The sequence below is a fragment of the Chelonia mydas genome, chromosome 1 (genome assembly GCF_015237465.2).
Source record: "Chelonia mydas isolate rCheMyd1 chromosome 1, rCheMyd1.pri.v2, whole genome shotgun sequence".
NCBI lineage: Eukaryota > Metazoa > Chordata > Testudines > Cheloniidae > Chelonia > Chelonia mydas.
This window is the reverse complement of record NC_057849.1, coordinates 7108651-7122871: the sequence shown is the minus strand read 5'-3', so window position 1 is coordinate 7122871 and position 14221 is coordinate 7108651. Positions and strand designations below refer to the sequence as shown.

Here is a 14221-nt window from a genome sequence, read left to right as displayed (position 1 = left end):
AAATGATTACAGATGAAATCTCAACCTCAGAGATGTTCCAGTAGGTTTCTTTGACAGACTAGCCTCCTTCTAGTCTGGGTCCAGCAATCAATCACACCCCTGTGGTTCCTGTCCTTTGTTCCAGTTTCTTTCAGGTATCCTTTGGGGATGGAAAGGCTATCTCTTGAGCCAGCTGAAGACAAAATGGAGGGGTCTCCCCCAGGCTTAAATAGATTCTCTCTTGTGGGTGGAAACCCCTTCTCTCTCCTATGCAGAATCCAGCTACAAGCTGCAGTTTTGGAGTCACATGGGCAAGTCACATGTCCATGCATGACTCAGAACTTTACAGGTGGCAGCCATTCTTCACATGCTACCTTGAACATCACAAGTAGACTTCTTATGTTGATTGGAGTCTTCCAAGGTTCCATTGTCAATTAAGTGTTTCTTGATTGGGCACTTAACTTGCAAATTCCTTTCTTAAGAAGCTGACCAAATGCCTTACAAAGGCTACTTAAAATCAAACAAGTACACAGCCACTATTCATAACTTCAAACACAATAATGACACATGCATACAAATAGGATGAATATATTCAGTAGATCAGAACCTTTACAGGGCTATGTTACATGGCATACGTAGAATCAAACATATCCCAGTTATGTCATATTTACATTCATGAGCATATTTCCAGAAAGCATTATAGGGTGCAACGTCACAATGGTGTCACCCCAGGCACTGTGGGATACATACTCACAATGCATCGCTCACGCTGTCGACAATGGTGCCCCAAATGTGGACACAATCTGTTGACAGAGGGAGCAAATGTAGACTCGCTTTGGTGACTTTGCTTTTTTCGTGTCGACATAAGTTTCATTGACAAAACTTGGCAGCGTAGACAAGCCCTTTGTAAATGCTGCTGACTGCCTTGGTCTCCATCCCCCAGTGAGCTGTCCTCCCTCACCAGCCCCTCTCCCATTGCTTCAGGCCTTAAACACTGTCTGAACCTCTCTCTACAGAGTGGAGATCAGTAGCTCATGTCATCTCAGATGTAAGGGTCCAGCAAGGAATAGGTGGCCCATGTTTCTCATCTCCCAGGTCAGCAGCACTGGAGCCAGCATTGACCTTTCACTTGATGAACGCTCTGATTATTCTCCCACGAAGGTGTTTGCTATTCACACTGTACACGATTGGGTTCATCAGGGGTGGGACAAGCAGGTAGATGTAGCCCAGGACAATCTGTAGTAAGGTAGAAGAGTCATTCCCCAATCTGTGTGTCAAAGACAAGCCGATATCTGGTATGTAGAAGAGCAGGATGGCACAGAGGTGGGAGACACAGGTGTTCAGGGCCCTGAGGCACTGCGTGTGGGATGCAACGCTCAGAACTGTTTTGAGGATCATCACATAAGAGAGGAAGATGAGCAGTGAATCCAACCCCCCGATTGAGACCATAAGAAACAAGCCATAGATGTAGTTGACTGTGATATCCGAACAAGCCAGCTTCATGACATCCTGGTGCAGGCAGTAGGAATGGGAGAGGACATTGACTCGACAGTATTGGAACCGTTTCAGGAGAAAGGGGAATGGGAATGATACGGCCACCCCTCTTAGCACACATACCAATCCCATCTTGAGTATTCTCGGCAGGGTTAAGATGGAAGCATATCTCAGTGGGTTAGAGATTGCAACAAAGCGGTCAAACGCCATCAACAAGAGTATGGAGGATTCAGTTAATACAAATGATTGGATGAAGAACAGCTGGGCAAAACAGGCATCGAGGCTGATCTCCCTAGAGTTAAACAAGTACATACCCAGTATTGTCGGTGTGGTGGATATCGATAAGCCAAGGTCTGTGATGGCCAACATGGAAAGGAAAATGTACATGGGCTCATGGAGGCTTGGATCTGTTTTTATAATGAACAGAATGGTTGAATTTCCCAATATTGAAAAAACATAAATGAAGCAGAAGGGGATAGAGATCCAGAGAGTGACGTCTTCCTGCCCAGGTATCCCGGTGAGAAGGAACATTGCAGAGTTGAGTTTGGTGTCATTGACAGCTGACATAATGTACAGGACAGGTCCCAGGAGTTTTGGACTTTCCTTCCTGAAAGGAAAAAGAAGAGGTGACAAGGTGATATTTAATGAGACATCATTCTGCTCTCTGTGCAATCCTAGAGACTCCCAGGATCTCAAGGAAGATCGGTAAAGACATAGTCTTGGATTTACACCACGGATAAGAAGATAGGCACTGCCAGACTGGACCTGCAGTCCATCTAGCTCAGTATCCAGTGACCAGTTCTCGATGCTTCAGCGGAAGGTGGAAGAAGCCCTATAATAGGCAGCTATGAGATGACCTGCTCCCAGGAAAAGTTTCCCTCGACACCCACTAGTAAGACATTTTTCGGTATAAATCAGGAAGGTTGTGGGCCCTGCCTAGACTTTTTAAAACAATCCTCAATACTGGAATTGTATTTTCTGGTTACCCATATACACATCCAGTCACTCTTTGAGAGGTTTTAAGCTCTTTGCCCCATTGATATCTTGTGGCTTTGAGTTCCGCAGCCTACTTGAACGCTGTTATTTTACAGTTGTGACCTTCGCAGAGACACCCTTTCTGGCTCTTAACTTCTGAGTATGACCCATTGTATCATGACATGTGTGTAAATACATGGCAAGTCCATGGTGAAAATGGTCATTGTATTTATCTGCCCTGTATAGAAGCTATTCATAAACCTGTTTCATTGCCTCATTATATATATATATATGTATATTGTATATATTTTCACCTCCTGAGAGTCCAAATTATGCCACTGTCTCTTAAGGTATATGGGATAAATTCTTAGGGCCAGGATCTTACTTCAATAATACTGACTTCAACTGCATCACTCTCAATTTAAATGTGTAAATTTGATCAGAACTGGGAACTATGAACTTTCCCTTACCAAATGCTCCCGGTGATACAATCTGAGCCCCAAGAATCCCTCCAAGAGAAGCTGAAGTGCTTTGCCTGAATAGTGTTGTCTGAATCCAGAGATGTGGATCATCCCACAGCCTTCTCTTCATCCTCATAGGACCTGCATCCTCTCCCCATGCAAGGGATTGTAGTTATCTGGCAAGTTATAAGCTAACATGGACAGTTACTTCAGCTGGATGGGGGAGGGGTTGGCGTCAGACATGGGTGACATCTGCAAACACTAGGATTCCCCTAATATCCAGTCGAGTGTCCAAGTTACTTCTGTCATGCTCATGTAAGAGGTGATATTTGTAAAGTTCATACAACCTCTATAACACTCCTCTTTCCTGCACCTCAGCTCTCTACTGCTGAAAGAGAGATTTGCAGAGGGATTGTGTTCATGACCCTGAATGTAAGTGTTAGAAACAGCTTCTGGTCAGTTACCAGGAGACAGTATCATACAACTGTTCACTGGACAGAGTCCATAGCAGAAACCCATTGCAACCAGTATGTGGAGTATTTCCGAATACTTTCTAAAGCAAAAGCCATTAAGCAGTAAAGTTTCCACTACTCTTTCCTGTAGAGATTCCAACAACTCTACTGCTGGCTTTCAATATAAAGGCATGTCAAGAAAGTTTGATTTGTAGTATTTGTATTACAATGAGAAGTTTTGACATAACATTTACACATCTGTACTTTCATACACACAATGTTTCACGAGGAAGGTGGTGAAGCACTGGCATGGGTTATCTAGGGAGATGATGGAATCTCCTTCCTTTGAGGTTTTTAAGGCCTGGCTTGACAAAGCCTTGGCTGGGATGATTTAGTTGGGAATTGGTCCTGCTTTGAGCAGGGGCTGGGACTAGATGACCTCCTGAGGTCTCTTCCAACCCTAATATTCTATGATTTCTCAGGATAGAATGGGACTTAAAATGGAGAGTCTGTCATCTGGATTTCTTCAGAATCTGAAAAGATCTCAGTGTCTCAACCCTCATTCAGTCGCTTGTCAGCAAGCAAAAGTCTAGTAGCTCCCCTGTCCCTGGGTTCACAGCTGACTGGGTCTCCTCAGGTTCTGTTCTGTCAGTCTGCAGCCTGTACGCGGAGAATCTGCAGTTCTGAATTCCTGCATTCACAATTGAGCCAGACAATAAAACCTTTCAAAATGCATTTACTGAATAAAATTCCAGGAGCAAATAAACCTGAGGCGATTTGGGAACTAGTCACTGATAATCGGTGTGATCTCCTCTCGTTCAGCCCCAAGCAGGATCGGGCCCAGAGCACACGGCACCTCTAGAAATAGGACCCCTTGAGAAATCCTGATGCAGGGCATAGTCTGAGCTCACTTAGAATGTCAGATTTGTGTGTCGCTTGAACAGCCCACCGTGGAGCACGGTTCCCAAGCTGCCTAGTGCTGCCTGTCTTCCAAACCCCTCACTGAGTCACCCGACAGCCCAGCTGTGTCCTCTGCCACTGCACAGAACATCTGCCAATGGAAACAGCTTCCAGCCTTTCCCCTCCACTTCACGTTTTAAAGACAGTGAAACCTGCCAACGTACCCAATTCCTGCTAGAAGGGAGCCGCTGACACCAGAGGTCTTCACCCTAAAGGACAAGGAGTCATCGGAGCGGTTGCATCAGCAGCAGGCAGTCTCTGTTCAGATAGGGAGGCAACTGTCTTTATGAAGCGTGCCGGCACAGTCCCTCTGGGGCCACTTGGCCATCAGGGAATGTCAGCTGCCTGGCTTTGTACGCACCAGCTTTAACCCTTGCCGTGACCAAAGGCAAACTGCCGGAGGCTAATTCACAGGGGACGCCCGGTGATGCTGCCCAACTGGACGGCAGCTCCAGCCCTGCCACAGGCTGTATTCCTGGAATCCGGGCTTGTCGTTACCAGTGGGGGATTTAGAGTTAGTGGGGCCCCATGCGTAGGTTTGTTTTTGGGTTCCCCCCCACCACCTTTTTGGGACCCAGCCAAGAAAAGAACATTCTCTCTTATCTGCCCCTCCCATTTTTCATTCTGTTTTTCTTCCTCCTCCTCCTCTACTATAAGTAATAGGAAGTAAATGAAAATAAAGTGAGGTACCTTGATTGGCGCAGGGGGTTGGGGTGTGGGAGGGGGTGTGGGTGCAGGGTGCAGGCTCTGGCCTGGGGCAGGGGGTTGGGGTATGGGTGGCGCTGTGGGGGTCAGGTTCTGGGAGTACGTTTGGTTGTGGGGTGCATGCTCTGGCCTGGGGAAAGAGGTTGGGGTGTGGGAGGGGGTGTGGGGGTCAGGCTCTGGGAGATCGTCAGGGTGCGGGATGCAGGTTCTGGCCTGGGGCAGAGGGTTGGGGTATGGGAGGGGGTGTGGGGAGTCAGGTTCTGGGAGGACGTTTAGGTGCGGTTTCTGGGCTGAGGCAGGGGGTTGGGGTGTGGGAAGAGGTGTGGGGGTTGGGCTCCGGGAGGACGTTTGGGTGCGGGGTGCAGGCTTTGGCCTGGGGCAGGGGGTTGGGGTATGGGACGGGGTGTGTGGGGTCGGGTTCTGTGAGGAAGTTTGGATGCAGGTTCTGTCCTGGGGCAGGGGGTTGGGGTGCAGGCTTTGGCCTGGGGCTGGGAGTTGGATATGGGAGGGGGTGTGGGGGGTTGGGTTCTGGGAGGAAGTTTGGGTGCAGGTTCTGTCCTGCGGCAGGGGGTTGGGGTGCAGGCTCTGGCCTGAGGCAGGGTTGGGGTATGGGAGGGGGGTTGGGGTATGGGAGGCCGTGAGGGCGTCGGACTGTGGGAGGAAGTTTGGGTGATGGGTGTGGGTTCTGGGCTGGGCCAGGGCCTTATGGTGCGGGAGGGGGTCAGGGGCGTGGCACTTACCTAGGGTGGCGCGGCTCCCAAAGTGACTGGCATTCACACCCCTCTGGCAGCAGCTTCTAGGCCGTGGCGGTGGCAACAGGCGCCACCCCAGCAGCTCCCATTTGCAGCAGTTCCTGGCCAATAGGAGCTGTGGAGTTAGCGCTCGGGGTGAGGGCAGCACACAGTGACACCCCCCTGGCCCCAGGGGCTGGAGGGACATGCCCGCCGCTTCTGGGAGCGGGGTGGAGGGAGGGAGGCAGAGTGGGGAGGGAGCCCCCTTAGCCCTGTGTGATATTATTGACAAAAACTGTGACCGTATAGATCATTGTTGCAACCACTGTTATATATTTGCAGCAAATATTGTACAAAGGTTGTCATATGAGGGGTCTATGAAAAGGTTATGATTTGCTGGTTATGATAATGCTATCTGTATGTGGGTATCATTTTGTAGTTGAAGTTATGAATATTGGCTACGTACTTGTATCTCAATATGTAGCATAAGTGAAGCATTTGGCAGCTTCCTGAGAAGGGACTCTGCAGATTAAGTGCCCAATCAAGAAACACTTAACTCACAATGGACTTTGAGGGACTCCAAACCACACCTGAGTTTTGCTGGGAACGTTCAAACTATCATGTAAACAATGGCATTGGCCTGCAAAGAACTGAGTCATGCATGGACATGTGACTCCAAACTCCATCTTGCTGCTGTGATTTCCACAGTCAGAACAAAGGGGTGTCCTTCCACATGGCAGAGATTATAAAAGGCCCTGGAAATTCCTCCATTTTGTCTTCAATCCTGCTTCTTGCCTCTGGAGGAACTGTGCTACAAACTGAAGCTCTGAAGAATGGACTGAATGACCCATCCCAGCTGTGGATGGACTCCAGAGACTTGATTTGAACTTGCAGTTTATTCCATCACTGCTGCAAAGGCTGAACCAAGAACTGTCTGTAATTGATTCCATTTACCAATTTTAGCTCTCATCTATATATTTCTTTCTTTTTATGAATAAACCTTTAGGTTTTACTTTCTAAAGAATTGGCAACAGCGTGATTTGTGGGTAAGATCTGACTTGTATATTGACCTGGGTCTTTGGGATTGGGGAAACCTTTTTTCTTTTACGGGGGCATTGGTTTTCATAACCATTCACCCCCATAACGAGTGTCACTGGTGATGATACTGGGAAACTGCAGTGTCTAAGGGAATTGCTTGTGTGACTTCTGGTTAGCCAGTGGGGTAAAACCAAAGTCCTCTCTGTTTGCTGGTTTGGCGTGCCTTAGATGTAAAGGACCCCCAGCTTTGGGCTGTGACTGCCCTGCTCGAAGCAATTTGTCCTGAATTGACACTCTCAGTTTTGTCCCGCCAGAGACAACATCGTTACACCCCGGCCTGCTGTGCGACTGCTGGAACATCTCTGTGTGCCCCTGGAGGGGAGCGGGTGAGTGGGTCTGCGGGGCAGGGGGAGCACATAGAAATGCCTCCTGTGACGGGTTGGATCACAGAAACCCCCTCAGAGCTGTCACCTGATGTGCAAGACGACTTCTGATCCTGCTTTCCTGCCCTGGCAGCTGAGGACTTCAGTGCCCTGCCTGGTTTGAGCCAAACCTGCTAGCCAGCTGCAAACCCAGACCCAGGCCTGAACTACATCCCCTAAGAGCTGTAGGCTTAACTGAAAGCACCTTACAGAAGTGATCCTGCCTTTAACACTCAGATGCCCAAGTCCCAGTGGGGTCCAAACCGTAAATAGACTCATAGATTGTTCGCCCTCTTAAGCACTGATAAACAGATATGTACAGCTGTTTGCACCGCCCCCCCCCAGGTATTAATACATACTCTGGGTTAATTAGTAAGTAAAAGGTGATTTTATTAAATACAGAAAGTAGGATTTAAGTGGTTCCAAGTAGTAACAGACAGAACAAAGTGAATTACCATGGAAAATAAAATAAAACAGGCAAGTCTGTGTCGAATCAAACAGAATACAGACAAAAACCTCAGCAGTTCCCGTAAGCTCTCTTTTACAGACCAGCCTCCTTCTAGTCTGGGTCCAGCAAGCACTCACACCCCCTGTAGTTACTGTCCTTTGTTCCAGTTGCATTCAGGTATCCTTGGGGGTGGAGACGCTATGTCCTTAGCCAGCAGAAAACAAAATGGAGGAGTCTCCCACGGGCTTAACTCGACTTTCTCTTGTGGGTGGAGAACCCCTCCTCTCGCCTATGCAGAGTCCAGCTCCAAGATGGAGTTCTGGAGTCACCTGGGCCAGTCACATGTCCATGCATGACTCTCAGTTTTTACAGGCAGTAGCCATTGCCCACATGGCATCTTGAATATCTCCAGGAAGACTTCTTATGTGGACTGGAGCCTTCCAAGATGCATTGTTCCTTAAGTGCTTCTTGATTGGGCACTTAACTTTGCGAATTCCTTTCTCCAGGGACTGACCAAATGCTCTACTAAGGTTATTTAGAAATCAAGCCAGTACATGGCCAATATTGATAACTTCGAATACAGAAATGAGACATGCATACAAATAGGATTAATATATTCAATAGAGCATAACCTTTACGTAGATATATTACACGGCATATGCAGCATAGAATATATTCAAGTTATGTCATAGATATTTATAAGCATATTTCCATAAAGCCTTAGGGAGGGCACCGTCACACCTCCCACTCCACTCCAGGGGTGCACAGAGACGGGCCAGCAGTCGGCTGCTACTGGGCGTGGCATGGGGCCACCAGTCGCAACATGCAAGCAGTCTGCCTGCCTGAGGCCTGCTACGCCGCCAGCCAGGACTCGGGGACAGGTTGTCAGATGAGATTTCTCCTGCATTTTGTGACCCCCTCCTGTTGTTGGGGGATCCATGTCACCACACGGTTTGTTTCATGGTTAATCCACTCCTGGTCATCACTCTTCATATGGTTCCGATTTGTCACATGGCTACCTCGAGGGTGGCCAAGTGGCACTGATGGTGCTGTCAGAGGTGTGATGGTGCTGAAATAAACTAAAATAGAATAATAATATGGGACCTGATTTCTCCCCGGGAGCCCCCTCTCCTGCATTACAAACCCAGGGTGCAGGCCATGGAAGGGAGATTCCACAAGGCTCCGTACAGGGAAATTTCCCTCGGATTGGTCTGTGGAGGGCTTTCCTTCCCTTCTCCCTGTGCTACCAGGGCCTGTCAGAGCAGCCACTGCCCGCAGGATCTGCTGAAGGGGCGTTGTACAGGGTGAGGGGGCTACACAGAGATGGGAGGGCTGGGGAGAGTAGCTGAGGGGCACAGTACCCCAGCCATAGACTGGTCAGGAGGTTCTGACATTTCCATACCCAGAGTGCAGCCATAGATTCCGTCAGTACAACCATCATTGACGTTATAAGGACCAGGCAGATGAAAAGCTTCCAATTTCTCTTGGGGATGCAGGCAGCTGCAGCTGGGCAGCATCATGGCAGCTGAGCTTTTTCACAGAAAAATGATCCGTTTCCGATGACAACTCCTCCTGAATAAATAGGTGAAAGGGGAACATTTCAGTTTGAATCTCAGTTATTTACGGTGTCTGTTTTCCAGCCCAGCATGAGCCTCTGTCCCTTGTGCTATAGGACACACCCCTGGGTGGCAGCACTCCCACACTGGGCAGTCCTTTAGGGTGACCATATTTCCTAAGGAAAAACAGGAGACACCCAGCTGCTCGCCAGAGGCCACCCCCGTCCCCACCTGTGCAAGGCTGTCTCCTGTGGCTGGAACCCTGTCTTCTCACCTGTGGCTGGAACCATGCCTCCAGCTCTGCCTACCCCATGCGGGGAGCTGGCGTCTCCATTCATCTCCAACGAACATTCCTCTGCTCCCCACCGTTTTGACCGGAATGGACATTTCTCCTGTTAGCGCTTACGAAGTCAGCAAGAGCATATGGGACAAAAGCCTCTTTTGGAAAAAAATGTCAGGTCAGCTGTGACAGGACTTAACTAAGGGACTGTACAAGCCAGAGTGGGACCAATGGGCACCCTACCACACACTCAGATGTGAAATTGCAGAACTACTAACTATGGTTTGGAACCTATCACTTAGCTTCTGTACCAAAAGACTGGAGGGTAGCTAATTTTGATGGCAATTCTTAAAAAGGGCTGCAGGGGTGATCTAAGCAATTACAGGCTAGTAAGACTAATTTCAGAAGTGGGAAACTGGTTGCAACTCTAGTAAAGAACAAAATTGTCCTACATTTAGATGAATATAATTTGGGGGGGAAGAGTAAAGATGGTTTTTGTAAAGGGAAATCATGCCTCACCAATCTATGAGAATTATCATAGAATCATAGAATATTAGGGTTGGAAGCAACTCAGGAGGTTGTCTAGTCCAATCCCCTGCTCAAAGCAGGACCAACACCAACTCAATCATGAAAGCCAGGGCTTTGTCAAGCCAGGCCTTAAAAACCTCCAAGGATGGAGATTCCACCACCTCTCTAGGTAACCCATGCCAGTGCTTCACCTCCCTCCGAGTGAAATAGTGTTTACTAATATCCAACCTAGACCTCCCCAACTGCAACTTGAGACCATTGCTTCTTGTTTTGTCAGCTGCCACCACTGAGAACAGCCGAGGTCCATCCTCTTTGGAACCCCCCTTCAGGTATTCGAAGGCTGATATCAAATCCCCCCTCACTCTTCTCTTCTGCAGACTAAATAACCCCAGTTCCCTCTGCCTCTCCTCATAAGTCATGTGCCCCAGCCCCCTAATCATTTTCATTTCCCTCCTCTGGACACTCTTCAATTTGTCCACATCCCTTCTGTAGTAGGGGGACCAAAACTGGAGGCAATACTCCAGGTGTGGCCTCACCAGTGCTGAGTACTCAGCACTCAGGGATAAACCGTGATGACAAGCCCGGGGTCCAGGAGCAGAGCCCGCAGCAGGGCTGGCACTGCAGTCCAGTTGGGTAGCATCACCACAAATCCCCTGTCATTTGGCCTCCTGCAGTTTGCCATTGGCCATGACGGGGTTAAAGCTGATGCGCATGAAACCAAGCAGCTGAGGTTCCCTGATGGCCAAGTGGCCCCCAGGGGACTGTGCCGGCATCTTCATAAAGACACCTGCCTCCCGGTCTGAACAGAGACTGCCTGCTGCCTGTGCCCCCTCTCCGATGACTCCGTGTCCTTTTGGGTGAAGACCTCTGGTGTCAGCAGCTCCACGCCGAGCAGGGACTGGGTACGTTGGCAGGTTTCACTGTCTTTAAAATGTGAAGTGAAGGGGAAAGGCTGGGAGCTGTTTCCATTGGCAGATGTTCTGTGCAGCGGCAGAGAACTCAGCTGCGCTGTCGGGGTCACTCAGTGACGGGGCTGAAGGGCAGGCAGCGCTAGGTAGCTTGGGAACCCCTCCCCCACATCTGCCCATTGTTCATGGTGGACTGTTCAAGCAACACAGAAGTCTCACATTGAAAACAATTTCAAAGTGTTCAAACCCCGATGCCCCGAGTCAGGATTTTTCAAGGGGTCCCATTTCTAGAGGTGCCGTGTGCTCTGGGACGATTCTGCCAGGGGCTGAGTGAGAAGAAACCCCACGCAAGACCAGTGACTAGTTCCCAAATCATCTCAGTTGTAGCCTGATTTAGGGTGCATGAATAATATTAATATAATTCATCAATTTTTATTTAAGGTAATTGAATTGAATTTGATTAATAATATTAATACTAATTAATTACAAATATTAATAGTATGGATTTTAGGCTTGCCAATCTGTTTGATCAAAAGATAAAAGCTCTTGTCCCAAATCAGGCTCCACAGAATTTACAAAGGACCCTCGGGGTATGACGGGAAACTCACGCTGAGGCAGATATAGCCTTAAAGATTTTTTCTTAAAATCAATAATATAACTAAATGGTAAAATATTCAGAGTTTCAAAGTTACAATTGAATTACTGCTATTCAGATGATACATATGATAATATGGTATTAAATGCAACAAAGCTTTGGTTAATATACTCACACCCTTCCTTGATAACCTGGTGGTAAGAGACACAGGAACAGCCTTGCGGTTCTGTAGGATTCATACAAGGTTCATGCGCTTGGCAACATTCAGGGCACACCCGGAGTGTTGCGTAGGAACAGTGCACACACAGCTCCTCTCAAGGGAATGAACCTTGGAATCTCGCCCAGATGACATGAACTGTGGGAAGCCTCCCAGGACTGGGCTCAAGACCCGAGAGCAAGGAATGCGGTAGATAGAAATTGGTAAATAAGAATGTTAAACAAAGCCAGTGTATTCTTTTTATCTGTTGGAGAACGTAACGCGCGGGGGGAGAGAAAAGAATAAAGGAGAGGGTGGAAAGCTGACAGGCAGAAGCTGGTTAGCAGACAAGCCGCTTGCTTGCTAAAAGCTGTGTCCCGTCTTGTCATTGAACCGCCACACGGTTCAGGTTTCTCAATTCTTGAGTGAGAGATGCAGTGCGTAGAAGACACAAATGCTACAAGCTATTGAAGCAAATTTAGGGTTTACTTGACTAACTTAAACTTAAAATCAAAACCTAATACACAAAGAATAAAAACTTAGGGAAACCAAGCTTCGCCTATTTCCTTTGAAACTTAAAGTTTAAGAAGAACAAGTATAGCCTACCCCTCAGAGTTACAGGGCTTCCAATATCTCTGTCCCTGATCTGGTCTTTGAGGGCCAGATGTCAGGCCTTGTAGTCTTCCCTCTCATGGGGTGGAATCCCACGATTCTCCCACCCTCAGTCTAGGCCCTGGGCTACAACACACTGCGGGTCGACTGTGCTTGCCGAGCAGGTCCGAGTGTCTGTGGTTCTCCCCTCTGGGAGTCTGTGTCCAGTGATGAGACGAGTGACCAACCAGCCTTCCAGAACGAAAATACTGTTGAATCCAAACAGCAGGAAGAAAGTGGAAGATGGGAGAATCAGAGGGTTTTAATACAGCAATCTGTACAGATCTCTGACCCCAAGCCCTTCTGCTCTGATGGGGACCGAGGCAGGCTGAGGGCCTTCAGACTTCCCAGCGGTGTCTGTGCCTGTCAGTCTGAAGAGATTCTCACAACAGCTGCCCCACCTCTGCACAGACTGACAGAACTGGCCAAACAAGCTGTGGAATGCGGCTGGAACTCAGAAACGGGCTCTTCCCAGCTTGTAGCTTCTGTGTTGTCTCTTGTCCTCCCTGGGGTGGTGGCTGAGTGATGGCTTTTCCTGAGCTATTGCTTCCCTTCTTGCTTGTTTTCCAGCAGCCTGCTATGAAACTAGGAAGATCCATGTCGGTTTCACCCAATAGAGTCATAACATAAACATCCCAAATGTTAACCCAATATAGCTCTGCAGCAAACATCCCAAGAACTGGGTTTAACATACACATTCATTATGGCAGCTCAGCTCCATGTCTGTCACAGTGCTGTTCCCAGATGCCATGTATTTTACGAATACAGTACAGAGACAGTCAAAGTGCAAGCGAGAGAGAGAGCAATTAACTACTTTCACGTGGCAAATAAAGTTTCATTTCCATGAATACTCATGCATTTGACTTTGAAATCCACTTCCTGCAAACCCTCATCGTAGATGAATAACCGGTGCTGGGGTTACGATGTACGAGTGAGTCAGAGCTCAGGGAATGAATATTTTCTATCCTGACTCCAAGGCTTGTTACCACTCTGGATACGGGCTACAGACTGACAGAAGAGAACCTGAGGAGAACCAGTCAGCTATTAACCCAGGGACAAAGGAGCTACTAGACTTCTGTTTGCTGACAAGGGACTGAATGAGGGCTGAAACACTGCAATCTTTTCAGATTCTGAAGAAATCTAGATGACAAACCCTACATTTTAAGTCCCACTGTAAGCTGAGAAATCAGGTCTGAAAGAAGATCAGAGGGGAAGGAATGGGTTGACAGGTGTGTGCTAAACTACAGATGTGTAAATGGATATTAGTGCAAACGTAGTGTTTGCATATTCACCCATTTGTGATGCCAATTCTTCTCCCACCCAGCTGAAGTAACTGCCTGTGTTAGCTTGTAACTTGCCAAGTATCTATAGACCCGAGCATGGGGAGAGGATGCAGGTCCTGTGAGGAAGATCGAATGCTCAGGCTTCAGTTAACATTGGCCAGGCAAAGCACTTCAGCTTCCCTTGGGGGGATTCTTGGGGGTCAGAGTGTATCACCGGGAGCATATGGTAAGGGAAGTTAACAGAGCCCGGTTGTGACTGAATTTACACATGTAAATCTGGAGCAACCCAGTAGAAGTCATGATTATTGAATTAAGAACCTGGCACTAAGAATTTATCCCATGTGCTGGAAAGAGAGAGTGCAATAATTTGAAGTCTCAGGAGTGGAGAAAATAAAACGTATATCTGTGAGGCAATGAAACATGTTTATAGATAGCTTCAATGCAGGGCAGATAAATAAAATGACCGTCTTCGCCATGCACTTGCCTTGTGTTTATGGGCATCATGATACAATGGGCCAACTCAGAAGTGGATGGCCAGAAAGAGTGTCTGTATGAAGGT

At 48.0% G+C, this 14221-nt stretch overlaps 1 protein-coding gene across 1 annotated transcript; it reads right to left on the bottom strand.

Moving 5' to 3' along the window:
* Positions 1 to 1104: 1104 nt before the first annotated feature.
* Positions 1105 to 2040, bottom strand: LOC119565174 (olfactory receptor 51G2-like). Its single transcript, XM_037889629.1, has one exon. It carries the CDS (start codon positions 2038 to 2040, stop codon positions 1105 to 1107), a length of 936 nt encoding a protein of 311 aa, XP_037745557.1.
* Between the last annotated feature and the right edge of the window lie 12181 nt (positions 2041 to 14221).

Coding starts and splice junctions, on each gene's coding strand:
- LOC119565174 (XM_037889629.1), bottom strand. CDS start 2,040: ATGTCAGCTGTCAATGACACCAAACTCAACTCTGCAATGTTCCTTCTC.